The following is a 25,875-nucleotide window of genomic DNA, read 5'->3' as shown; positions in this document are numbered from 1 at the left end:
GAGTGAGTGAGTGACAGTGTGAGTGAGTGAGGGAGGGTGTGAGTGAGTGAGAGGCAGTGTGAGTGAGTGAGTGACAGTGTGAGTGAGTGAGTGACAGTGTGAGTGAGTGAGTGACAGTGTGAGTGAGTGAGAGGCAGTGTGAGTGAGTGACAGTGTGAGTGAGTGAGAGGCAGTGTGAGTGAGTGACAGTGTGAGTGAGTGAGAGGCAGTGTGAGTGAGTGAGAGGCAGTGTGAGTGAGTGAGTGTGAGTGAGGGAGGGAGGGTGGCAGAGCAGAGTGGATCAGGAGGGCAGACTGAGGATTGTGTCTCTACTCACACAGGTGCAGAGGCTGGTTGGTGAAGTTCCACGTAGTCGAACAGCCCAGTATGGGAGGGTAGGGTAGGTCTCGAGACACAATTCGTTCTCGTGATTCGCGATGACTCGTAGCAATCCTAACGCTATTTTATCCATCTCCTTCCCAATCTCGTCTCTCTTACTGTCTCCCTGTCTCTCCCTCTCTAACTCTGCACTTCTCTCTGTCTCTCTCTCTCTCTCTGTCTCTCTCTCTCTCTGCCTCTCTCTGTCTCTCTCTCTCACTCTCTCTTTCTCTCTCTGTTTCTCTCACTCTCTCTCTCTGTCTCTTTTGCTATCTCTCTGTCTGTCTCTCTCTCTCTCTCTCTCTGTCTGTATCTCTCTCTCTGTCTGTCTCTCTGTCTCTCTCTCTCTCTCTGTCTGTCTCTCTCTCTCTCTCTCTGTCTCTCTCTCTCTCTCTGTCTCGCTCTCTCTCTCTCTGTCCCTCTCTCTCTCTGTCTTTCTCTATTTCTCTCACGCTGTCTCTCTCTCTCACTCTCTGTCTGTCTCTCTCTCTGTCTCTCTCTCTCTCTCGCTGTCTCTCTCTCCATGCGTTCCATTTTCTCGCTCTCTACCCCTCTCTTTCTTCCCCGTCTCTGTTGCTCCTCCTTCTCTCTCTCCATCCCACTCTCTGTCTCAATCACACTCTCTGCCAACCTTCCCACTCTCTGTCTCCCTCCAACTCTCTTGCTCCATCCCACTCTCTCTCTCCTTCCCACACTCTCTCCATTTCACTCTCTCTCTCCATCCAAATCTCTCTCTCTATCCCACTCTCTCTCTCCCTCCCACACTCTCTCTCCCTCCCACACACTCTCTCCATCCCACTCTCTCTCTCCATCCCACACTCTCTTCATTCCACTCTCTCATTCTATCCAAATCTCTCATTCCATCCCATTCTCTGCCTCCCTCCCACTCTCTCTCTCCATTCCACTCTCTCTCTCCATCCCACATTCTCTCCATTTCACTCTCTCTCTCCATCCAAATCTCTCTCTCTATCCCACTCTCTCTCTCCCTCCCACACTCGCTCTCCATCCCACTCTCTCTCTCCACCACACTCTCACTCTCCATCCCACTCTCTCTCCATCCCACTCTCTCTCCATCCCACTCTCTCTCCCTCCCACACTCTCTCTCCATCCCACTCTCTCTCCATCCTACTCTCTCTCCATCCCACTCTCTCTCCATCCCACTCTCTCTCTCCATCCCACTCTCTCTCTCCCTCCCACTCTCTCTCTCCATCCCACTCTCTCTCTCCATCCCACTCTCTCTCCATCCCACTCTCTCTCCATCCCACTCTCTCTCCATCCCACTCTCTCTCCCTCCCACACTCTCTCTCCATCCCACTCTCTCTCCATCCCACTCTCTCTCTCCATCCCACTCTCTCTCTCCCTCCCACTCTCTCTCTCCATCCCACTCTCTCTCTCCATCCCACTCTCTCTCCATCCCACTATCTCTCTCCATCCCACTCTCTCTCCATCCCACTCTCTCTCCATCCCACTCTCTCTCCATCCCACACTCTCTCTCCATCCCACTCTCTCTCCATCCCACTCTCTCTCTCCATCCCACTCCCTCTCTCCCTCCCACTCTCTCTCTCCATCCCACTCTATCTCTCCCTCCCACTCTCTCTCAATCACACTCTCTGCCTCCCTCCCACTCTCTGTCTCCCCCCAACTCTCTTGCTCCATCCCACGCTCTCTCTCCTTCCCACACTCTCTCCATTTCACTCTCTCTCTCCATCCAAATCTCTCTCTCTATCCCACTCTCTCTCTCCCTCCCACACTATCTCCCCCCCCCCACACTTTCTCTCCATCCCACTCTCTCTCTCCATCCCACATTCTCTCCATTCCACTCTCTCATTCCATCCAAATCCCTCACTCCATCCCATTCTCTGCCTCCCTCCCACTCTCTCTCTCCATCCCACTCTCTGTCTCCCGCCCACACTCTCTCCCTCCCACAATCTCTCTCCATTCCACCATCTCTCTCCCTCCCACACTCTCTCTTCATCCCACACTCTCTCTCTTCATCTCACTCTCTGTCTTCCTCCCACACTCTCTCTCTCCATCCCACTCTTTCTCTCCATCCCACTCTCTCTCTCCATCCCACTCTCTCTCTCCCTCCCACACTCTATCTCCATCCCACTCTCTCTCTCCATCCCACTCTCTCTCTCCATCCCACTCTCTCTCCATCACACTCTCTCTCTCCCTCCCACTCTCTCTCCATCCCACTCTCTCTCCATCCCACTCTCTCTCTCTCCCTCCCACACTCTCTCTCCATCCCACTCTCTCTCTCCATCCCACTCTCTCTCTCCCTCCCACTCTCTCTCTCCCTCCCACTCTCTCTCTCCATCCCACTCTCTCTCTCCCTCCCACTCTCTCTCCATCCCACTATCTCTCTCCATCCCACTCTCTCTCCATCCCACTCTCTCTCCATCCCACTCTCTCTCCCTCCCACACTCTCTCTCCATCCCACTCTCTCTCCATCCCACTCTCTCTCTCCATCCCACTCTCTCTCTCCCTCCCACTCTCTCTCTCCATCCCACTCTCTCTCTCCATCCCACTCTCTCTCCATCCCACTATCTCTCTCCATCCCACTCTCTCTCCATCCCACTCTCTCTCCATCCCACTCTCTCTCCCTCCCACACTCTCTCTCCATCCCACTCTCTCTCCATCCCACTCTCTCTCTCCATCCCACTCTCTCTCTCCCTCCCACTCTCTCTCTCCATCCCACTCTATCTCTCCCTCCCACACTCTCTCAATCACACTCTCTCCATTTCACTCTCTATCTCCATCCAAATCTCTCTCTCTATCCCACTCTCTCTCTCCCTCCCACACTATCTCCCCCCCCCACACTTTCTCTCCATCCCACTCTCTCTCTCCATCCCACATTCTCTCCATTCCACTCTCTCATTCCATCCAAATCCCTCACTCCATCCCATTCTCTGCCTCCCTCCCACTCTCTCTCTCCATCCCACTCTCTGTCTCCCGCCCACACTCTCTCCCTCCCACAATCTCTCTCCATTCCACCATCTCTCTCCCTCCCACACTCTCTCTTCATCCCACTCTCTCTCTCCATCCCACTCTCTCTCTCCATCCCACTCTCTCTCTCCCTCCCACACTCTCTCTCCATCCCACTCTATCTCTCCATCCCACTCTCTCTCTCCATCCCACTCTCTCTCCATCACACTCTCTCTCTCCCTCCCACTCTCTCTCCATCCCACTCTCTCTCCATCCCACTCTCTCTCTCCCTCCCACACTCTCTCTCCATCCCACTCTCTCTCTCCATCCCACTCTCTCTCTCCCTCCCACTCTCTCTCTCCATCCCACTCTCTCTCTCCATCCCACTCTCTCTCTCCCTCCCACTCTCTCTCTCCATCCCACTCTCTCTCTCCATCCCACTCTCTCTCCATCCCACTCTCTCTCCCTCCCACTCTCTCCCTCCCACACTCTCTCTCCATCCAACTCTCTCTCTCCATCCCACTCTCTCTCTCCATCCCACACTCTCTCTCTCCATCCCACACTCTCTCTCCCTCCAACACTCTCTCTCCATCCCACTCTCTCTCTCCATCACACTCTCTCTCTCCCTCCCACTCTCTCTCTCCAACCCACTCTCTCTCTCCATCCCACTCTCTCTCTCCATCCCACTCTCTCTCTCCCTCCCACTCTCTCTCTCCAACCCACTCTCTCTCTCCATCCCACTCTCTCTCTCCAACCCACTCTCTCTCTCTCCATCCCACTCTCTCTCTCCATCCCACTCTCTGTCTTCCTCCCACTCTCTCTCTTCATCCCACTCTCTCTCTCCCTCCCACACTCTCTCTTCATCCCACACTCTCTCTCTCCATCCCACTCTCTCTTCATCCCACTCTCTGTCTTTCTCCCACACTCTATCTCTCCATCCCACTCTCTGTCTTCCTCCCACTCTCTCTCTCCATCCCACTCTCTGTCACCTGCCCACTCTCTCTCCCCCTCCCACACTCTCTCTCCATCCCACCTTCTCTCTTCATCCCACTATCTCTCCATCCCACTCTGTCTCTCCATCCCACTCTCTCTCTCCATCCCACTCCCTCTCTCCCTCCCACTGTCTCTCTCCATCCCACTCCCTCTCTCCATCCCACTCTCTCTCTCCCTCCCACTATCTCTCCATCCCACTCTCTGTCTCCTGCCGACTCTCTCTCCCCCTCCCACACTCTCTCTCCATCCCACCTTCTCTCTTCATCCCACTATCTCTCCATCCCACTCTCTCTCTCCATCCCACTCTCTCTCTCCATCCCACTCCCTCTCTCCCTCCCACTCTCTCTCTCCATCCCACTCTCTCTCTCCATCCGACTCTCTCTCTCCATCCCACTCTCTCTCTCCATCCCACTCTCTCTCTCCCTCCCACTCTCTCTCTCCATCCCACACTCTCTCTCCATCCCACTCTCTCTCTCCCTCCCACTCTCTCTCTCCATCCCACTCTCTCTCTCCATCCCACACTCTCTCTCCATCCCACTCTCTCTCCCTCCCACTCTCTCCCTCCCACACTCTCTCTCTCCATCCCACTCTCTCTCTCCATCCCACTCTCTCTCTCCATCCCACACTCTCTCTCCATCCCACACTCTCTCTCCCTCCCACACTCTCTCTCCATCCCACTCTCTCTCTCCATCACACTCTCTCTCTCCCTCCCACTCTCTCTCTCCATCCCACTCTCTCTCTCCATCCCACTCTCTCTCTCCATCCCACTCTCTGTCCATCCCACACTCTCTCTCCATCCCACTCTCTGTCTTCCTCCCACTCTCTCTCTTCATCCCACTCTCTCTCTCCCTCCCACACTCTCTCTTCATCCCACACTCTCTCTCTCCATCCCACTCTGTCTTCCTCCCACTCTCTCTCTTCATCCCACTCTCTGTCTTTCTCCCACACTCTATCTCTCCATCCCACTCTCTGTCTTCCTCCCACTCTCTCTCTCCATCCCACTCTCTGTCTCCTGCCCATTCTCTCTCCCCCTCCCACACTCTCTCTCCATCCCACCTTCTCTCTTCATCCCACTATCTCTCCATCCCACTCCCTCTCTCCCTCCCACTCTCTCTCTCCATCCCACTCCCTCTCTCCATCCCACTCTCTCTCTCCCTCCCACTATCTCTCCATCCCACTCTCTGTCTCCTGCCCACTCTCTCAACCCCTCCCACACTCTCTCTCCATCCCACCTTCTCTCTTCATCCCACTATCTCTCCATCCCACTCTCTCTCTCCATCCCACTCTCTCTCTCCATCCCACTCCCTCTCTCCCTCCCACTCTCTCTCTCCATCCCACTCCCTCTCTCCATCCCACTCTCTCTCTCCCTCCCACTATCTCTCCATCCCACTCTCTGTCTCCTGCCCACTCTCTCAACCCCTCCCACACTCTCTCTCCATCCCACCTTCTCTCTTCATCCCACTATCTCTCCATCCCACTCTCTCTCTCCATCCCACTCCCTCTCTCCATCCCACTCTCTCTCCCCCTCCCACACTCTCTCTCCATCCCACCTTCTCTCTTCATCCCACTATCTCTCCATCCCACTCTCTCTCTCCATCCCACTCTCTCTCTCCATCCCACTCCCTCTCCCCCTCCCACTCTCTCTCTTCATCCCACTCTCTCTCTCCATCCGACTCTCTCTCTCTATCCCACTCTCTCTGTCCATCCCACACTCTCTCTCCATCCCACTCTCTCTCTCCATCCCACACTCTCTCTCCATCCCACTCTCTGTCTTCCTCCCACTCTCTCTCTTCATCCCACTCTCTGTCTCCCGCCCACTCTCTCTCTCCCTCCCACACTCTCTCTTCATCCCACTCTCTGTCTTCCTCCCACACTCTCTCTCTCCATCCCACTCTCTGTCTTCCTCCCTCTCTCTCTCTCCCTCCCACTATCTGTCTCCCGCCCACTCTCTCTCTCCCTCCCACACTCTCTCTTCATCCCACTCTCTCTCTTCATCCCACTCTCTGTCTCCCGCCCACTCTTTCTCCCCCTCCCACACTCTTTCTCCATCCCACTCTCTCTCTCCCTCCCACTCTCTCTCTCCCTCCCACTCTCTCTCCCCAACCCACTCTCTCTCTCCATCCCACTCCCTGTCTTCCTCCCACTCTCTCTCTTCATCCCACTCTGTCTCCCGCCCACTCTCTCTCCCCCTCCCACACTCTTTCTCCATCCCACTCTCTCTCTCTCTCCCTCCCACTCTCTCTCCCCAACCCACTCTCTCTCTCCATCCCACTCTCTCTCTCCATCCCACTCTCTCACTTCATCCAAATCTCTCTCTCCATCCCATTCTCTCTCCCTCCCACACTCTCTCTCCATCCCACTCTCTCTCCATCCCACTTTCTCTCCATCCCACTCTGTCTCCCTCCCACTCTCTCTCTCTCCCTCCCACTCTCTCTCCCCAACCCACACTCTCTCTCCACCCCACTCTCTCTCTTCATCCCACTCTCTCCATCCCACTCTCTCTCTCCATCCCACTCTCTCTCTCCATCTCACTCTCTGTCTCCCGCCCACTCTCTCTCCCCTCCCACACTCTCTCTCCATCCCACTCTCTCTCTTCATCCCACTCTCTCTCCATCCCACTCTCTCTCCCCCTCCCACTCTTTCTCCCCAACCCACTCTCTTCTCCATCCCACTCTCTCTCTCCATCCCACTCTCTCACTTCATCCAAATCTCTCTCTCCATCCCACTCTCTCTCTCCATCCCACTCTCTCTCTTCATCCCACTCTCTCTCCATCCCACTCTCTCTCTCCATCCCAATTTCTCTCCATCCCACTCTGTCTCCCTCCCACTCTCTCTCTCCCTCCCACTCTCTCTTCATCCCACTCTCTCTCTTCATCCCACTCTCTCCATCCCACTCTCTCTCTCCATCCCACTTTCTCTCCATCCCACTCTGTCTCCCTCCCACTCTCTCTCTCCCTCCCACTCTCTCTCCCCAACCCACACTCTCTCTCCATCCCACTCTCTCTCTCTATCCCACTCTCTCTCTTCATCCCACTCACTCTCTCCATCCCACTCTCTGTCTCCCTCCCACTCTCTCTCTCCCGCCCACTCTCTCTCTCCCTCCCACTCTCTCTCTCCCTCCCACTCTCTGTCTCCCTCCCTCTCTCTCCCTCCCTCCCACACTCCCTCTCCATCCCACTCTCTCTCTCCATCCCACTCTCTGTCTTCCCCCCACTCTCTGTCTCCATCCCACTCTCTCTCTCCCTCCCACACTCTCTCTCCATCCCACTCTCTGTCTCCCGCCCACTCTCTCTCCCTCCCACACTCTCTCTCCATCCCACTCTCTCTCTCCCTCCCACACTCTCTCTCCATCCCACTCTCTGTCTCCCGCCCACTCTCTCTCTCCATCCCACTCTCTGTCTCCATCCCACTCTCTCTCTCCATCCCACTCTCTGTTTCTCTCCCACTCTCTGTCTCCCTGCCACTCTCTGTCTCCCTCCTACTCTCCCTCCCTCTCTCTGTCACCATCCCTCTCTCTCTTGCGTCCTTCCTCTCCGCCTCTCCCTTTCTCCCCCTCTCTCCCACTTCAGGCTAAGTTTGAGTTGATTACATCTGAAGCATCATGTCTCCGGAGCCTGGACATTGCAGTTGAACACTTCCAGCTTTCCTCCAAGCTGCAGGCATTGCTGAGTGGGCAGGAGAGGCAGTGGCTCTTCTCCAAGCTGGCCGGTGTTCGCGATGTCAGTCGCAGGTACGTTGGAAGCCGGAGTTCGAAAGCGAAAGAGGGGGAGCGAGGATCACTATTGAGCCTGTTACACAGGAACAGGAGGAGGCCCATTCAGCCCCTCTCGAGCCTGTTACACAGGAACTGGAGGAGGCCCATTCAGCCCCTCTCGAGCCTGTGACACAGGAACAGGAGGAGCCCATTCAGCCCCTCTCGAGCCTGTTACACAGGAACTGGAGGAGGCCCATTCAGCCCCTCTCGAGCCTGTGACACAGGAACAGGAGGAGCCCATTCAGCCCCTCTCGAACTTGTTAGACAGGAACAGGAGAGGGCCCATTCAGCCCCTCTCGAGTCTGTTACACAGGAACAGGAGGAGGCCCATTCAGCCCCTCTCGAATCTGTTACACAGGAACTGGAGGAGGCCCATTCAGCCCCTCTCGAGCCTGTTACACAGGAACAGGAGGAGGCCCATTCAGCCCCTCTCGAATCTGTTACACAGGAACTGGAGGAGGCCCATTCAGCCCCTCTCGAGCCTGTTACACAGGAACAGGAGGAGGCCCATTCAGCCCCTCTCGAATCTGTTACACAGGAACTGGAGGAGGCCCATTCAGCCCCTCTCGAGCCTGTTACACAGGAACAGGAGGAGGTCCATTCAGCCCTCTTTCTGTAACCACCTTCAGCTCCTACAACCCACCCTATCTCTTTAACGTGCTCATGCCCAGAAATCCCACCCTATCTCTGTCATCTCCTGCAGTCCCTACAACCCTCCCTACCTCAGTAACCGCCGTCAGCCCCTACAACTCTCTCTATCTCTGTAACCTCCTACAGCCCCTACAACTCTCCCTATCTCTGTAACCTGCTCCAGCCCCTACACGCCTCCCTATCTCTGTAACCTCCTCCAGCCCCTACACCCCTCCCTATCTCTGTAACCTCCTCCAGCACCTACACGCCTCCCTATCTCTGTAACCTCCTATAGCCCCTACAACTCTCCCTATCTCTGTAACCTGCTCCAGCCCCTACTCCCCTCCCGATCTCTGTAACCTGCTCCGGCCCCTACACCCCTCCCGATTTCTGTAACCTGCTCCAGCCCCTACACCCCTCCCTATCTCTGTGACTTCCTCCAGCCCCTACACCCCTCCCTATCTCTGTAACCTCCTCCAGCCCCTACACACCTCCCGATCTCTGTAACCTCCCCCAGCCCCTACACCCCTCCCTATCTCTGGAACCTCCCCCAGACCCTAGAACCCTCCCTATCTCAGTAACTTCCTCCAGTCCCGACACCCATCCCTATCTCTGTAACCTCCCCCAACCCCTACACCCCTCCCTATCTCTGTAACCTCCCCCAGCCCCTACACCCCTCCCTATCTCTGTAACCTCCCCCAGCCCCTACACCCCTCCCTATCTCTGTGACTTCCTCCAGCCCCTACACCCCTCCCTATCTCTGTAACCTCCTCCAGCCCCTACACCCCTCCCTATCTCTGTAACCTCCTCCAGCCCCCTACACCCCTCCCTATCTCTGTGACTTCCTCCAGCCCCTACACCCCTCCCTATCTCTGTAACCTCCTCCAGCCCCTACACCCCTCCCTATCTCTGTAACCTCCCCCAGCCCCTACACCCCTTCCTATCTCTGGAACCTCCCCCAGCCCCTACACCCCTCCCTATCTCTGTAACCTCCTCCAGCCCCTACACCCCTCCCTATCTCTGTAACCTCCCGCACACCCTACACCCCTCCCTATCTCTGTAACCTCCCCCAGCCCCTACACCCCTTCCTATCTCTGTAACCTCCCCCAGCCCCTACACCCCTCCCTATCTCTGTAACCTCCCCCAACCCCTACACCCCTCCCTATCTCTGTAAATCTCCCCCAGCCCCTACTCCCCATCCTGCCTCGAAAACCTCCACTCCGTCTCTCTGTAAGAAACTCCATAACACGAGTCTCCTGGATCAAGCCAAGGCCTCCTTCACAGATTCCTCATTGAATTTGTGTTGGAGAGTCTGTGAAGGGCAGTGCACCAACATGCATCACTGTATTCACAGTCAGATCGATATGGAGTCCAGCATTTGCTGAATCATCCCTGCCTTCCCTTCCCGGTCTATTTCTGCACTAATTCTGTTGCTCCTTTACCATTCAGATTCCTTGCAGAACTCGAGGAGGACCTGGAACAGGATATCATGGAGTTTGATGTTTGTGGGATCTTACTGTCCCATCTCCCAGACTTCAGAGCAGTTTACATTCCATATGTAACCAACCAATCATATCAAGAGAAGACTTTTAAACGGCTAATGTAAGAATACAGAGAAATCGCGCACTACACTGCCCCCATAAAACACTCCCAGGACAGATACAGCACGGGGTTAGATACAGAGTAAAGCTCCCTCTACACTGTCCCCATCAAACACTCCCAGGACAGGTACAGCACAGGGTTAGACACAGAGTAAAGCTCCCTCTACACTGTCCCCATCAAACACTCCCAGGACAGATACAGCACGGGGTTAGATACAGAGTAAAGCTCCCTCTACACTGTCCCCATCAAACACTCCCAGGACATGTACAGCACGGGGTTAGATACAGAGTAAAGCTCCCTCTACACTGTCCCCATCAAACACTCCCAGGACAGGTACAGCACGGGGTTAGATGCAGAGTAAAGCTCCCTCTACACTGTCCCCATCAAACACTCGCAGGACAGGTACAGCACGGTGTTAGATACAGAGTAAAGCTCCCTCTACATTGTCCCCATCAAACACTCCCAGGACAGGTACAGCAGGGGGTTAGATACAGAGTAAAGCTCCCTCTACACTGTCCCCAGCAAACACTTCCAGGACAGGTACAGCACGGGGTTAGATACAGAGTAAAGCTCCCTCTACACTGTCCCCAGCAAACACTCCCAGGACAGGTACAGGACGGGGTTAGATACAGTGTAAAGCTCCCTCTACACTGTCCCCATCAAACACTCCCAGGACAGGTACAGGACGGGGTTAGATACAGAGTAAAGCTCCCTCCACACTGTCCCCATCAAACACTCCCAGGACAGGTACAGGACGGGGTTAGATACAGAGTAAAGCTCCCTCCACACTGTCCCCATCAAACACTCCCAGGACAGGTACAGCACAGGGTTAGACACAGAGTAAAGCTCCCTCTACACTGTCCCCATCAAACACTCCCAGGACAGGTACAGCACGGGGTTAGACACAGAGTAAAGCTCCCTCTACACTGTCCCCACCAAACACTCCCAGGACAGGTACAGGACAGGGTTAGATACAGTGTAAAGCTCCCTCTACACTGTCCCCATCAAACACTCCCAGGACAGGTACAGGACGGGGTTAGATACAGAGTAAAGCTCCCTCCACACTGTCCCCATCAAACACTCCCAGGACAGGTACAGGACGGGGTTAGATACAGAGTAAAGCTCCCTCTACACTGTCCCCATCAAACACTCCCAGGACAGGTATAGCACGGGGTTAGATACAGAGTAAAGCTCCCTCCACACTGTCCCCATCAAACACTCCCAGGACAGGTACAGCACAGGGTTAGACACAGAGTAAAGCTCCCTCTACACTGTCCCCATCAAACACTCCCAGGACAGGTATAGCACGGGATTAGATACAGAGTAAAGCTCCCTCTACACTGTCCCCATCAAACACTCCCAGGACAGGTACAGCACAGGGTTAGACACAGAGTAAAGCTCCCTCTACACTGTCCCCATCAAACACTCCCAGGACAGGTATAGCACGGGGTTAGATACAGAGTAAAGCTCCCTCCACACTGTCCCCATCAAACACTCCCAGGACAGGTACAGCACGGGGTTAGATACAGAGTAAAGCTCCCTCTACACTGTCCCCATCAAACACTCCCAGGACAGGTACAGCACGGGGTTAGATACAGAGTAAAGCTCCCTCCACACTGTCCCCATCAAACACTCCCAGGACAGGTACAGCACGGGGTTAGATACAGAGTAAAGCTCCCTCTACACTGTCCCCATCAAACACTCCCAGGACAGGTACAGCACGGGGTTAGATACAGAGTAAAGCTCCCTCTACACTGTCCCCATCAAACACTCCCAGGACAAGGACAGTACGGAATTAGATACCGAGTAATGCTCCTTCAGGTTATGTGGTGTTTGAGATAATTTTCCCTCTCTTGTGGCAGACGGGATAATCCCCAGTTTCGGGAGGTGGTGGAGGAGCTGGAGAGTGACCCTCTTTGTCAAAGACTTTCTCTGAAATCCTTCCTGATTTTGCCATTTCAACGGATTACACGGCTCAAACTCCTGGTACAGGTACGTCCATCTTGGGTGGCGAGGGCGTCTCGTTTCGCTACATCTCATAGCTGGCTGGGATCAAGCTTTTCCCGTATCTGGCAGGTGCTTCTTTTGGAGTACCGGGATAAAGTAAAACAACCAATCATGCGGTAAATTATTCGGCAGCCTCTTCAAGCGACTCAGCCTGTAAACTGTATTATTGACTTGTCAGCGGGACGTGAATGCACTATTGCCAAGTTTGCAGCCAATAGAAAAATAGTTGGGAAGGCAAGCGGTGAGGATGAAACAAAATGTGGAATTCTTCGATCCCCGTCGGAGAATCGCCGGGGGGGGGCGGCGCGTGAATCCCGCCTCCGCCGAATTCTCCGGTGCCGGGGATTTGGCAGGGGCGGAAATCGTGCCGGTTGGCGGCCAGCGGCCCCCTGGCAATTCTCCGGCCCGCGATGGGCCATGTGTCCGCCCGTTTTTGGCCTGTCCCGCCGGCGTATGTTACGACAGGTATTTGCCGGTGGGAACTGGCTCCGCGGGCGGCCTCCGAGGTCCTCAGGGGGATCTGGCCCCGAGGGGTGCCCCCATGGTGGCCTGGCCCGCGGGCGGGCCTGTGCCGTGGGGGCACTCTATTCCTCCACGCCGGCTGGTGTACCGGTCCGCGATGGCCGGCGCGGAGATGAACCCCCCCCTGCGCATGCTCTGGCATGACGCCAGTACACACTGGCGCTCCCGCGCATGTGCCAACTCACGCCGGTTGGCGGAGGGCATTCGCCGCCCGTTGGCACGGCGCCAAGCCCCTTCCGCACTGGCGTGGCACAAACCACTCCGGCGCCAGCCCAGCCCCTGAAGGTGTGGAGCATTCCGCACCTTTGGGGCGGCCCGACGCCGGAGTGGTTTGTGCCACTCCTTCCCGCCGGAGTTGCCCGCCCCGCCGGTTTCCGAAGAATCCCGCCCATAGAGTCTACAGAGGGATACAGACAGATTAGGTGAGTACTGGGGAAAAACCCGGCAGATGGAATAAAATGTAGGAAAATGTGAGGTGATCCACTTTGGTAGGAAGAATAAAGGAGCTGAACATCATCTAAATGGAGAGAGACTGTTGAAAAATGCAGTGCACAGGGATTTGGGGGTCCTTGTACATAAATCACAAAACAGTGAACAGTGAGTTCTCCCAGTGAGCCAGAGAAGACAAAGCCAGGAGTGAGACACAGCTAAGAGTGAGTTTGGGAATTTGAATCTAGGTGGGAATTCAAAGCTGGGTGGGGAGGAAGTGCTTTTTGTGACTGGTAAGTGACTGGTAAGCAGTGTTTCTGTTTTTCTGTTTCTTTTCATTGGTACATATATATATTTATTTATTTATTTTTCTTTGTTGTTTTTTTTTGTTGAAATTGTAGTTGTTGAAGTTAACCGAAGGTTTAAGACATGGCAGGAGATCTCAGACCCGTGTCATGCTCCTCGTGTCCCTGGCTCCTTCACGTGCAAGAAGTGTGTCCAGTTGCACCTCCTGTTAGACCGCTTGACGGCTCTGGAGCTGCGGATGGACTCACTTTGGAGCATCCGTGATGCTGAGGACGTTGTGGATAGCACGTTTAGCGAGTTGGTCACACCGCAGGTGAAAGGTACTGAGGGAGATAGAAAATGGGTGACCAAAAGACAGAGCAAGAGTAGGAAGGCAGTGCAGGTGTCCTCTGCGGTCATCTCCCTGCAAAACAGATATACCGCTTTGGATACTGTTGAGGGAGATGGCTCACCAGGGGAAGGCAGCAGCATCCAGGTTCATGGCACCGTGGCTGGCTCTGCTGCGCAGCTGGGCAGGAAGAAGAATGGCAGGGCTATCGTGATAGGGGACTCAATTGTAAGGGGAATAGACAGGCGGTTCTGCGGACGCAATCGAGACTCCAGGATGGTATGTTGCCTCCCTGGTGCAAGGGTCAAGGATGTCTCGGAGCGGCTGCAGGACATTCTGGAGGGGGAGGGTGAACAGCCAGCTGTCGTGGTGCACATAGGCACCAACGATATAGGTAAAAAATGGGACGAGGTTCTACAAGCTGAATTTAGGGAGCTAGGAGTTAAACTAAAAAGTAGGACCTCAAAGGTAGTAATCTCAGGATTGCTACCAGTGCCACGAGCTAGTCAGAGTAGGAATGTCAGGATAGAGAGGATGAATGCGTGGCTCGAGAGATGGTGCAAGAGGGAGGGATTCAAATTCCTGGGACATTGGAACCGGTCCTGGGGGAGGTGGGACCAGTACAAACCGGACGGTCTGCACCTGGGCAGGACTGGAACCGATGTCCTAGGGGGGGTGTTTGCTAGAGCTGTTGGGGAGAGTTTAAACTAATGTGGCAGGGGGATGGGAACTGATGCAGGAAGTTGGAAGGTAGTAAAACAGGGACAGAAATAAAATGCAGTAAGGGGGAAAGTGTAAGGCAGAGAAGCCATAGTCAAAAATTAAAAAGGGCGACAGTACAAGGTACAGTGACTGAGGGGAGCTCAGTGAATAGGACCAGGAATACAAAAAGGAATAAAACGGGAATTGAAAACATTAATGGTCAGTGACACGTCAGGTTGTTACATGAAGATATGGGTTCAACGACAAGGAAAATTAGGAGAAAGGTTAAGAGGAAATATAACTTAGGAGAGGTTACTGATCGAGGTGTTAAGATTCAGAACAGAGGTAAAAAAGCCAACATAAGTGTACTTTACCTGAATGCTCGTAGTATTCGGAATAAGGTAAATGAGTTGATGGCGCAAATCATCGTGAATGACTATGATTTAGTGGCGATTACTGAAACATGGTTAAAGGATGGTCACGACTGGGAGTTAAATATCCGAGGGATCAAACCTTTCGGAAGGACAGAGTGGATGGTAAGGGAGGTGGTGTAGCTCTGTTATTTAAGGATGACATCCGGGCAACAGTAAGGGAGGATATGCTATGGAGGATAAGGTTGAATCCATTTGGGTGGAAATCAGGAATAGTAAGGCGAAAAAGTCACTGATAGGAGTAATCTATAGGCCACCAAATAGTAACATTATGGTGGGGCAGGCAATAAACAAAGAAATAACTGATGCATGTAGAAATGGTACAGCAGTTATCATGGGGGATTTTAATCTACATGTCGATTGGTTTAACCAGGTCGGTCAAGGCAGCCATGAGGAGGAGTTTATAGAATGTATCCGCGATAGTTTCCTAGAACAGTATGTAATGGAACCTACAAGGGAACAAGCGGTCCTAGATCTGGTCCTGTGTAATGAGACAGGATTGATTCAGGATCTCATAGTTAGGGATCCTCTCGGAAGGAGCGATCACAATATGGTGGAATTTAAAATACAGATGGAGGGTGAGAAGGTAAAATCAAGCACTAGTGTTTTGTGCTTAAACAAAGGAGATTACAATGGGATGAGAGAAGAACTAGCTAAGGTAGACTGGGAGCAAAGACTTTATGGTGAAACAGTTGAGGAACAGTGGAGAACCTTCCAAGTGATTTTTCACAGTGCTCAGCAAAGGTTTATACCAACAAAAAGGAAGGACGGTAGAAAGAGGGAAAATCGACCATGGATATCTCAGGAAATAAGGGAGAGTATCAAATTGAAGGAAAAAACATACAAAGTAGCATAGATCAGTGGGAGACTAGAGGACTGGGAAACCTTTAGGGGGCAACAGAAAGCTACTAAAAAAGCTATGAAGAAGAGTAAGATAGATTATGAGAGTAAACTTACTCAGAATATAAAAACAGATAGTAAAAGTTTCTACAAATACATAAAACAAAAAAGAGTGGCTAAGGTAAATATTGGTCCTTTAGAGGATGAGAAGGTGATTTAATAATGGGAGATGAGGAAATGGCTGAGGAACTGAACAGGTTTTTTGGGTCGGTCTTCACAGTGGAAGACACAAATAACATGCATATGACTGATGGAAATGAGGCTATGACAGGTGAGGACCTTGAGAGGATTGTTATCACCAAGGAGGTAGTGATGGGCAAGCTAATGGGGCTAAAGGTAGACAAGTCTCCTGGACCTGATGGAATGCATCCCAGAGTGCTAAAAGGGATGGCTAGGGAAATTGCAAATGCACTAGTGAAAATTCACTAGACTCTGGGGTGGTCCCGGCGGATTGGAAATTAGCAAACGTGACACCACTGTTTAAAAAAGGAGGTAGGCTGAAAGCGGGTAATTATAGTCCAGTGAGCTTAACTTCGGTAGTAGGGAAGATGCTGGAATCTATCATCAAGGAAGAAATAGCGAGGCATCTGGATGGAAATTGTCCCATTGGGCAGACGCAGCATGGGTTCATAAAGGGCAGGTCATGCCTAACTAATTTAGTGGAATATTTTGAGGACATTAACAGTGCGGTAGATAACGGGGAGCCAATGGATGTGGTATATCTGGATTTCCAGAAAGCCTTTGACAAGGTGCCACACAAAAGGTTGCTGCATAAGATAAAGATACATGGCATTAAGGGGAAAGTAGGAGCATGGATAGAGGATTGGTTAATTAATAGAAAACAAAGAGTGGGGATTAATGGGTGTTTCTCTGGTTGGCAATCAGTAGCTAGTGGTGTCCCTCATGGATCAGTGTTGGGCCCACAACTGTTCACAATTTACATAGATGATTTGGAGTTGGGGACCAAGGGCAATGTGTCCAAGTTTGCAGACGACACTAAGATAAGTGGTAAAGCAAAAAGTGCAGAGGATACTGGAAGTCTGCAGAGGGATTTGGATAGGCTAAGTGAATGGGCTAGGGTCTGGCAGATGGAATACAATGTTGACAAATGTGAGGTTATCCATTTTGGTAGGAATAACAGCAAAAGGGATTATTATTTAAATGATAAAATATTAAAACATGCTGCTGTGCAGAGAGACCTGGGTGTGCTCGTGCATGAGTCGCAAAAAGTTGGTTTACAGGTGCAACAGGTGATTAAGAAGGCAAATGGAATTTTGTCCTTCATTGCTAGAGGGATGGAGTTTAAGACTAGGGAGGTTCTGCTGCAATAGTATAAGGTGTTAGTGAGGCCACACCTGGAGTATTGTGTTCAGTTTTGGTCTCCTTACTTGAGAAAGGACGTACTGGCACTGGAAGGTGTGCAGAGGAGATTCACAAGGTTAATCCCAGAGCTGAAGGGGTTGGATTACGAGGAGAGGTTGAGTAGACTGGGACTGTACTCGTTGGAATTTAGAAGGGTGAGGGGGGATCTTATAGAAACATATAAGATTATGAAGGGAATAGACAGGATAGATGCGGGCAGGTTGTTTCCACTGGCGGGTGAAAGCAGAACTCGGGGGCATAGCTTCAAAATAAGGGGAAATAGATTTAGGACTGAGTTTAGGAGGAAATTCTTCACCCAAAGGGTTGTGAATCTATGGAATTCCTTGCCCAGAGAAGCAGTAGAGGCTCCTTCATTAAATGTTTTTAAGATAAAGATAGATAGTTTTTTGAAGAATAAAGGGATTAAGGGTTATGGTGTTCGGGCTGAGTCCACAAAAGATCAGCCATGATCTCATTAAATGACGGAGCAGACTCGAGGGGCCAGATGGCCTACTCCTGCTCCTAGTTCTTATGTTCTAAAACTCTAGCATGCTAGTTGAGCAGGTCATTGGGAAGGCAAATGGAGTGTTTGCCTTTATTTCAAAGGAAATGGAGTACAAAATAATAAAGTCTTGCTGAAACTACAAAGCACGAGGTCGACCCCACCTGGAATACTGTGAACAGTTTATCTCCCCTTACCGAAGGAAAGATATCCAGAGCCCAGGTATGGAGGGAATTTCTTATGTGGAGAGGTTGAGTAGGTTGGGCCTGTACTCATTGGCAGAATGAGAGGTGACCTTATTGAGACATACAGGGTTCTCATGAGGCTTGACAGGGTAGATGCTGAGAGGCTGTTTCTTCTTGTGGGAGAATCTAGGACCAGGGGGCAAAATCTCAGAGTAAGGGGTCACCCATTCAAGACAGAAATTAGGAGGAATTTCTTCTCTCAGAGTGAGTCTGTGGAATTTTTTACCGCAGAGAGCTGTTGAGGTTATGTCGTTAAAGAGGTTCAAGGCTGAGATAGACAGACGTTTATCAGTGAGGGAATCGAGTGTTAGAGGATAAGGCGGGAAAGTGGAGCTGAGGATTGTCAAATCAGGTCAGTCAGGATCACATTGATTAGCGGAGCAGACTCGATGGGCCGAATGGCCTGCTTCTGCCCCTACATCTTATGGTCCGATGGCAAACAGATTGTCACCACGGTCACCCGTCGGGTATGGAAGGCCTCAACGGCAGCAGAGAGGCTGCGCGCTCTGCCAACCCATTTGAAGCTGGGTGGTAAGGGGCAGTGCGGATATGGTGGATGCCGTTCATCTTCGTGAACCTCGCAAACTCCTCACTCGTGAATTGAGTGCCGTTACCCGTGACCAGCACCACGGGGAGGTCATGCGTACTAAACGATAAACGCATCTTTTCAATTGTTGCGCAGGACGTTGTCCCCTGCATCTTATGCACCTCTAGCCATTTAGACTGGGCGTCAATTAACAGAAGGAACATGGATCCTTGAAAAGGGCCTGCGAAATCTGCATGCAAGCGTGCCCAAGGCTGCCCTGGCCATTCCCAGTGATGTAGGGGCGCGGCCGGCGGAAGCTTCTGATGCTCCTCGCAAATGGAACAGTTTTGGGCCACCTTCTCAATGTCGGTGTCGAGGCCTGGCCACCAGACATAACTATGGGCCAACATTTTCATTTTGGTCACACCTGGATACCCATTGTGCAAGTCTGTTAGTATCAGCTCCTGGCCTTTTTCCGGGACAATCACACGTGTCCCCCACAAGAGGATGCCGTCTTCCACGCTGAATTCTGACAGCTTGGAGGAAAATGCCCGCAACTCGCCTGGGAGCTGTCTATGCTGCCCACCATACAGGACTATGTGCCGAACCTTTGACAGGATTGGCTCCGTCTGGGTCCACTCACGGATCTGTGATGCCGTGACAGGCAAGGTGTCCATAAAATTTAGGGTTGCAACCACCTCACCGGTCGTGGGGGTCGACATGGGGCCGGTCGATAAAGGCAATCGGTCCAGTGCGTCGGCATTTGCTATCTGCGTTCCTGGTTTGTGCTCCAGAGAATACTCGTATGCAGCAAGCAACAAAGCCCAGCGCTGGATCCGTGCGGAAGCAATGGGTGGTATTGGCTTATCCTCTCTGAAAAGTCCCAGCAGAGGCTTATGATCAGTCACGATAGTGAAATGGCGGCCATACACGTACTGGTGGAAGCATTTCACCGCAAAAACCACTGCCAGGCCCTCCTTCTCGATCTGCGCGTACTTTTTCTCCGCTGCAGTCAATGTGCGGGAGGCGAAAGCTATCGATCGCTCAGCCCCGTTCTCCATCTTGTGGGACAGGACGGCCCCAATACCATACGGGGATGCATCACATGTGACGAGCAAAGGCTTTCCAGGATCATAGTGGGTTAGTAACCTAGACGACGACAATTGTTGCTTTACCCGCTGGAAAGCGGTTTCTTGCGGCTGACCCCAAACCCAGGTGTGATTTTTCTTGAGCAGAAGGTGCAACGGGGCCAGCGTAGTTGCCAGATTCGGGAGGAACTTCCCATAATAGTTTACGAGACCGAGAAAAGAACGAAGATGCGAAGTGTCAGTCGGGGCGGGGGCCTGTTGAATCGCACGCACCTTCTCTGCGACGGGGTGCAAACCTTCACGATCCACCCGATAACCTAGGTAGACTACTTCCTTAGCCTGAAATACGCACTTTGTGCGACGTAAACGGACTCCAGCCTCCGAAAAGTGTCTAAGGACAGCTTCCAGATTTTCCAAATGTTCCTGCTCCGACGTCCCTGTAATCAAAACGTCATCTAGGTAGACAGCCACATGTGGTAAACCTCTCAAAATGCCCTCCATAACACGTTGTAAAATTGGGCAGGCAGAGGATACTCCAAAGGGCAACCGTGTATATTCATACAGGCCCCGGTGTGTATTAATCGTTACATATGGTCGGGAGGCAGGGTCCAGCTCCAACTGCAGGTAGGCGTGACTCAGATCTAATTTTGTGAACGAGAGTCCACCTGCAAGCTTCGCGTAGAGATCCTCTATGCGAGGCATTGGATATCGGTCGAGTCAGGAAGCCGTATTCACTGTAAGTTTATAGTTGCCACACAAGCGAACTGTGGCACCTGGCTTCATTACAGGTACAATTGGTGCTGCCCAGTCAGCAAAACGGACGGGCCTGATAATACCCAAACTCTCCAAACGAGTGAGCTCCCCTTCTACCTTCTCGAGCAAGGCGTAAGGCACCGGGCGCGCCCAGAAATAGCGCGGCGTGGCTCCTGGTTCGACTTGGATACGGGCTACGGCCCCTTTTATTTTCCCCAAACCAGGCTGGAATACATCTGGGTATCGTCCTAGCACCTCAGTCAACCCTTCAGAAACTGTTTGGAGGATGTGCTGCCATTGCAACCGCAAATGGCGCAACCAGTCCCGACCCAACAGCCTGGGCCCATGGCCGCGCACCACGATAAGTGGGAAACGCCCCTCCTGGCATCCATAAACAACAGGGGTCATTGTAGTTCCTGCAATGTCCAGTGGTTCCCCCGTGTAGGTGGCCAACCTGGCCTGTGAGTCGGTTAATGTAAGGGTCTGTATACCCTGCTTGATGCGGTCGAATGTCCTCTGGGCGATCACGGAGACCGCTGCGCCAGTATCCAACTCCATCTCAAGCGGGTGGCCATTGACCCGTACTGTCACCTTAATGGGGGCCACACGGGGAGCTGCTACACAATGCAGCTGCAGGCAGTCGTCCTCCGTCTCCACGTCCTCAGGAGTAGTCGCCGCAGGTTCATCCACATAGAAGGTACGACCCCTGGGCTGGTCCCAGTTTCGGTCGGAACGACGGTGCCTCTGGCGCCCCCAGGACCAGCGTCCGCGACGGGATCGGTGGCTGCAAGTCTGACACGGACATGGCTCCTCATCCATTGGTTCTGGAGAAGGCTCCCTTCGGGGAGGAATGTCCGACGGCCACTGGCGTCGGTCCAGACGTTGCCTCACCCAAGGTACCGCAGGAGTGCGGGGGGGACGTTTTCGTACGGAAGGGGTTGCGCCCCAAGGCATGCACTTCCATTCCCTGTATTTCCTACACTCCTCGCTCTGCGCTCTCTCGGGACAATACTATTTGAATGGCCTGTTGAAAAGTCAATGTTGGCTCCGCTAACAACTTTCTCTGGGTGGCCGCATTGTTAATACCGCAAACCAAACGGTCGCGTAACATTTCTGACAAGGTCTCACCATAGTCACAGTATTCCGCAATCCTGCGTAGCCTGGATAGAAAATCGGCAAGGGATTTTCCAGGGGTCCTCTCAGCGGCCTTCAACCGGTAACGCTGGACTATCGTGGACGGGGTTGGGTTAAAATGTTGCCCCACTATATTCACAAGTTCATCAAACGTTTTGGTGTCCGGCCCAGCTGGGTACGTAAGGCTCCTAATCACCCCAAACATATGCGGTCCGCAGGCGGTGAGCAATATGACCACCTGCCGCTCGTTTTCGGTGATATTGTTTGCCCGGAAATAGTAACGCATCCATTGTGTGTACTGGTTCCAGCTTTCCAGCGCAGCATCAAACACATCCAAACGTCCGTACAGAGGCATGGTATAATAGAAAACAACTTCCAACCTGTATCCAACAAAAATCCAGGGAGGTGGCGTCAGCAGTGTAGACAGCTATTCACTTTAACCCTCGTCGCCAGTTTTGTAAGGGCAACGAAGAATCCAGCACGAGTTTTAAGGATACAAAGTAATAACATTTATTTACAATAACATATATATATATAACAGCAGCAGTAACTTCCCTTGCTGCACACTCCTTCCTCTTGCTTCCAAACTGGCCAGCTTTATTTATACATGGAGTTTACTGATGGTTTCTCCGCCCCCCTCATTGGGGAAGCTCATACTCCCACAGGATTGTGGGATTGTCATTAGTCCCCAGCCAATGGTAAGCAGGCAGGATATAACAGGAGGATAGAGAGGGGGTGGAGAGAGAGAGAGATGGGGACTGAGAAAGAAAGAGGTGGCGGAGAGAGAGGGGAGTGGAGAGAGTGGACAGAGAGAGGGGCGGAGAGTAAGAGAGTACAGGGGATAGAGCAAGGGGAAATGGAGAGAGAGAGGGAGCGGAGAGAGAGGGGCACAGCGACAGAGAGATGGGGACAGAGAGAGAGAGGGTGGTTCGAGAGACTGGGGACAGAGAGTGAAGGAGGGGGTGGAAAGAGACAGAATAGGGAGAGAGCGTGGGGTACAGAGAGAGAAAGCCGAGGATAGGGGATGCAGAGAAAGGGAGGCGGAGAGAGAGGGAGCAGAGAGAGGAGGGACAGATAGTGTCAGAGAGGGCGGAGTGAGAGAGAATGTGGGAAGAGAGGAGCACAGAAAGAGAGATGGAGACAGAGATGGAAGGGAGGGTGGAGAGAGAGAGAGGAGACGGAGCAAATGAGAGAGGGTGGAGTGAGAGAGGGGGCAGAGAGAAGGGGGCACGGAAAGGGAGGGGATGGAGAGAGAGAGAAAATGGGGGGAGAGAGTGTGAGGCAGTGAGATGGGGACAGAGAGAAGGGGCAGAGTGCGAGGGGGATAGAGAGTGAGCTAGAGGGCAGAGAGAGAATGGATGGAGCGAGAGATGGGGACAGAGAGAGCGGAGGGTGGAGAGAGAGAGCGAGAGAGAGAGGGCGGTGAGAGAGAGAGAGAGATAGAGAGCACAGAGACAGAGAGAGAGGGACAGAGAGGGGGACAGAAAGAGAGAGGGATGTAGTGACATACAGAAGCAAGTGTATGTGTAAATATGTATAGCCTCCGATCATTAGGTGTCAGGCAAGTAATAGCACGTGACACTGTAGCCTGGAGGGCGTCTTGGAGGAGAAACCATCAGTCGTATTAGTTCCTGTTTGATAGCATTAGTTTCTTACCCACAGTTCATTATACTATAATAAAATTAACTAGTCTTGAACTAGATGTTCTTTAGTACACAAATGCAGTAATTGTCTCTGCACAAAAACATAACATGGTACCAGGAGTAGTCAAAAACTAAAAGATCAGAAGTATGAAGAGTTGAAGGACACCGCCTTTAAATTTGGTGAAACAGTGCTACAAGGAAAACGTGGAACATCAAAGGAAATCTCTGAAAACGCAAAACCTGTGCAAGAAGAAGGTGGATAGTTTAAAAACTCCAAAACAACTTTGAGTAACCGGCAATTTTGATGGCGATTGGTGCACATTTAAACAACAGTTTATACTGTATGTAGCAGCTCTAGGATTGCAGGTGCAGCCAGATGAACGAAAGATAACGTTGTTGCTAATGGTAGCAAGCCCGCAGGCGATTGAGATTTATAACACCTTCGTATATGAACAAGAGGACAATAGTAAACGCTTTGATGCCGTCATAAAAAAATTTAATGAGCATTGCAAGCCAAAAAATAATGAAACATTTGAGTGATAGAACGTGCATGCAGAAGATGGGCAAGTCCTTTAACAGCTTTCTCACCGACCTCAAATTGAAAGCACAACGTATAACTTCACGACTTTAAAATCATCAATGATTCGGGATCAAATTGTCTTTGGAGTAAATGATGACAAGGTGCGTGAACATCTCTTACAGGAGAATGAGCTTCAATTAGAAGACGCAAATAAGATTTGCCACGTGAGTGAACTAGCTGTGCAACATATCACATTGAAGCACAAAGTTTTGGCGTGAAAATTGGGAGCGATGCCGGCGCCATAGATGTTGTGATGCACTCAAAAATAAAACGTGGTCTCAGCAGCGGTGGCCATTTAAAACACTTGGCAGAAGCAGCTGAGGAAGTATAGGCGCTGTTGTGCTTTCGTAGTTATAGCGTCGCCGTGGGGGGACCAGGACAGATTTTTGGTGATGTGCACACCGAGGAATTTAAAGCTGTCAACCATCTCCACCTGTTGATACTGACAGGGGTGTGTACAGTACTTTGCTTTCTGATGTCAATGACCAACTCTTTAGTTTTACTGGCATTGAGAGAGAGATTGTTGTCGCTGCACCACTCCACTAGGTTCTCTATCTCCCTCCTGTATTCTGACTCGTCGTTATTCGAGATCCAGCCCACTATGGTTGTATCGTCAACAAACTTGTGGATGGATTTGGAGCCAAATTTTGCCACGCAGTCATGTGTGTACAGGGAGTATAGTAGGGGGTTACGCACGCAGCCTTGCGGGGCCCCGGTATTGAGTACTATTGTGGAGGAGGTGGTGTTGTTTATTCTTCCAGATTGTGGTCTATGGGTCAAGAAGTCGAGGATCCAGTTGCAGAGTGAGGAGACAAGTCCTAGGTTTTGGAGATTTGATATGAGCTTGGCTGGGATTGTGGTGTTGAAGGCGGAGCTGTAGTCAATTAATAGGAGTCTGATCTAGGAGTCCTTGTTGTCGAGATTCTCCAGGGATGAGTGTAGGGCCAGGGAGATGGTGTCTGCTGTGGACTGGTTGCGACGGTACGCGAATTGCAGTGGATGTTGGCGTTCTGGGAGTATGGAGTTGATGTGCCTCATGACCAACCTCTCGAAGTACTTCATTATGATCAATGTCAGGGCCACTGGACGGTAGTCATTGAGACACGTGGCCTGGTTCCTCTTTGGCACTAGTATGATGGTGGTCTTCTTGAAGCAGGTGAGGCTTGGAACGGAGTAGGGAGAGATTGAAGATGTCCGTGAACACATCTGACAGCTGGTCTGCGCAGGATCTGAGTTCATGACTAGAGACCCCGTCTGAGGGTTCCTCGCCTTCTGAGGGTTCACTTTCAGGAAGGCCGATCTGACTTTGGAAGCTGTGATGGTGGGTGTGTCCGGGGCTGCTAGGGCAGTCGACAGCGGTTTGATGATTTGAAAGTTTGAAAGTGAAAAACTTTGCTTGGATAGAACAACATGAACAAGAATGGATAAGACTAAAGAAAGCTCTAAAGACCACACCAGTATTAACATTTCTAGATCCAACAAATAATACCAAGATTTCAACAGATGCATCGAAGGATGGTCTAGATGCAGTATTGCTGCAACAGGAAAATGGTAGTGATTGGAAACCAGTAGCATGCTTCAAGATCTATGACAGAATCTGAATGTCGTTACGCACAAATAGAAAAAGAGAGTTTAAGGTAAGTGAATGGTTTGGAGAAATTCCATAGCTAGGTATCTGGTCTACCGACGTTCGTTGTCGCAACAGATCATAGACCGTTGGTTGCAATAGTCAAGAAGAATCTCAGTGATGTCATCTCGCATTCAACGTCTAATGATGAAACTTCAGAGATATGACTTTGAATTTAACTATACACCGGGTAAAGATGTGGCAATGATGCATTGTCCAGAGCTACAACAGCACAAGATAACAATTCCATTGGAGAGGATGTGCAGGTTCATGTAGATATGATTATGGAAATACTACCAGGGTCAGATGCAAAGTCAAAACTGATTGTTGAAGAAACAGAGAAGGATAAAGTATTACAAATGGTGATAAATAATCGCAACAATGGATGGCCGAAACGTTCACGTTCTAAATATAATCACATATGTTATGGGCGAAGCGTTTTCAGAACCCCAAAATGTATCATGGAGTTCAACCAACCTCTCCCTTTAATGGATTTGTTGCTTTTCCTAGAACACGGCTTGTTCCCTAG

At 51.7% G+C, this 25,875-nt stretch overlaps 1 protein-coding gene across 1 annotated transcript in view; it reads left to right on the top strand.

Moving 5' to 3' along the window:
- Positions 1–320: 320 nt before the first annotated feature.
- Positions 321–25,875, top strand: part of LOC140406559 (rho guanine nucleotide exchange factor 5-like) — a gene marked incomplete at its 5' end in the record, with an annotated part of 71,353 nt that continues 45,798 nt past the window's right edge. The window contains 4 exons of the mRNA XM_072494555.1: positions 321–374; positions 7,845–8,005; positions 10,109–10,261; positions 12,124–12,253. Of these exons, the coding sequence (XP_072350656.1) occupies positions 321–374; positions 7,845–8,005; positions 10,109–10,261; positions 12,124–12,253 (498 nt within the window). The remainder of the gene's footprint in view (positions 375–7,844; positions 8,006–10,108; positions 10,262–12,123; positions 12,254–25,875) is intronic.

This window comes from Scyliorhinus torazame, unplaced genomic scaffold (assembly GCF_047496885.1).
Source record: "Scyliorhinus torazame isolate Kashiwa2021f unplaced genomic scaffold, sScyTor2.1 scaffold_615, whole genome shotgun sequence".
Taxonomy (NCBI): domain Eukaryota; kingdom Metazoa; phylum Chordata; class Chondrichthyes; order Carcharhiniformes; family Scyliorhinidae; genus Scyliorhinus; species Scyliorhinus torazame.
This window is presented reverse-complemented; position numbering and strand designations above follow the sequence as displayed.